The 1646-nt window shown below is 42.1% G+C and overlaps 1 protein-coding gene across 1 annotated transcript; it reads left to right on the top strand.

Annotated features, from left to right (window-relative positions):
* Window positions 1-237: 237 nt before the first annotated feature.
* EMH_0083960 (uncharacterized protein) lies at window positions 238-1344 on the top strand (the record flags this gene model as incomplete). The annotated part of the gene is made up of 2 exons (XM_013500697.1): window positions 238-413; window positions 996-1344. 2 exons carry the CDS (start codon window positions 238-240, stop codon window positions 1342-1344), a joined length of 525 nt encoding a protein of 174 aa, XP_013356151.1.
* Window positions 1345-1646: the final 302 nt, after the last annotated feature.

Genomic DNA, 1646 nt, shown 5'->3' with positions numbered 1-1646 from the left:
AAAAAAAAAAAAAAAAAAAAAAAAAAAAAAAAAAAAAAAAAAAAAAAAAGAAAAGGGAGAAACGCAGCAGCATACCTTTTGCTGCAGGTAGTCAGGCCAAAGACAGAAGCCAGGCCAGCTGCGCCCCACAAAGGGGGTGCCTTCACGCTGAGCCCACAGCAGCAGCAGCAGCAGCAGCAGCAGCAGCAGCAGCAGCAGCAGCAGGGGGAGAAGCAACAATAGCAGCAGCAACAGAAAATGCAGCAGCAACAGCCGCAGCAAAAGCAGAAACAGCAGCAACAGCAACAACAGCAACAGCAACGGCAGCGGGAACAACAGACACAGCAGCAGCAGCAGCAGCAGCAGCAGCAACAGCAGCAGCAGCAACAGCAGCAGAATATAGAGGGGGTGAAGGGGCTCGTGTTACTGTGGCTGTGAAACAAAGAGGGAGACAAAAAAAAAAAAAAGAAAAAAAAAAGAAAAAAAAAGAAAAAAAAAGAAAAAAAAGAAAGAAAAAAAAAGAAGACAAAGAATAAAATAAAAAGACGGAGACAGAAGAGAGACAAATAAAGAGAACAATAAAAATAAAAATAAAAAAACACAAAGACAAGAGAAATAAACAAAGAGAAGAAAAAAAATAAAAATAAAAAACAAAGACAAAAGAAATAAATAAAGAAAAGAAAAAAAATAAAACAAAGACACAAGCAAGACAGCAAGGAGAGACAAATAAACAAAAGAAGAAAAATAAAAACAAAAAAAACCAAAGACAAAAGAAAAAACAAAAAAAAATAAAAAAAATAAAAAAAAAACCAAAGACAAAAAAAAGCAAACAAAGAGAGGAAAAATAAAAACAAAAATAACCCAAAGACAAACGAGAAAAAACAGAAAAAAGAAGAAAAATAAAAATAAAAAACAAAGACAAAGACAAAAGAGAAAAAAAAATAAAATAAAATAAAAAAGCTACATTGATCACAACAGCAAGTTGCTGCTGCGCTGCTTCCTCGAACGGCTTGTAGCCCATCTCTATACGCAGGTGGGGGTCCACCAGGAGGACCTGAGCAGCAGCAGCAGCAGCAGCAGCAGCAGATGCAGCAGCAGCAGCAGCAGCACATGCAGCAGATGGAGCAGATGCAGCACAGCAGCAGCAGCAGCAGCATCCACAGCAGCCAACTTCGTCTCAGCAGGCACCACCAGCCGCAGCAGCAGCAGCAACAGCAGCAGCAGCATATCCAGCAGCAGCAGCAGCATCAGCATAAGGAGCAGCAGCAACAGCAGCATGAGCAGCATCAGCAGCAGCAGCAGCAGCAGCAGCAGCAGGAGGAGGAGGAGACTGAATCTCACAAGCATTCTTTGTTGTTTATTTAGTTGTGTAGATATTTTATATAAATTAAATTTATTTTTATCGGCAGCAAAATACTTGCATTGGGGTGTATAGTCAGTGTCTAGCCACAAAGCATCAAAAGGAACAGCAGCACAGTCCAGGCCCTTCATTGCTGCTAGCGCAGCACCCTGCAGCAGCAGCAGCAGCAGCAGCAGCAGCAGCAGCAGCAGAAGCAGCAGCAGCAAAAAGTATAGAAACAGCAGGAGGAAAAGCAGCAGCAGCAGGAACAGCAGCAGCAGCAGCAGCAGGAACAGCAACAAAGGGAGAAGAAGAGCAAACTCAGAGG

Source organism: Eimeria mitis, genomic scaffold (assembly GCF_000499745.2).
Source record: "Eimeria mitis Houghton genomic scaffold, Emh_scaff5746, whole genome shotgun sequence".
In the NCBI taxonomy this organism is placed as follows: Eukaryota; Apicomplexa; class Conoidasida; order Eucoccidiorida; family Eimeriidae; genus Eimeria; species Eimeria mitis.
Note: the sequence above shows the minus strand (reverse complement) of the source record. Positions and strands in the feature narration are given on the sequence as shown.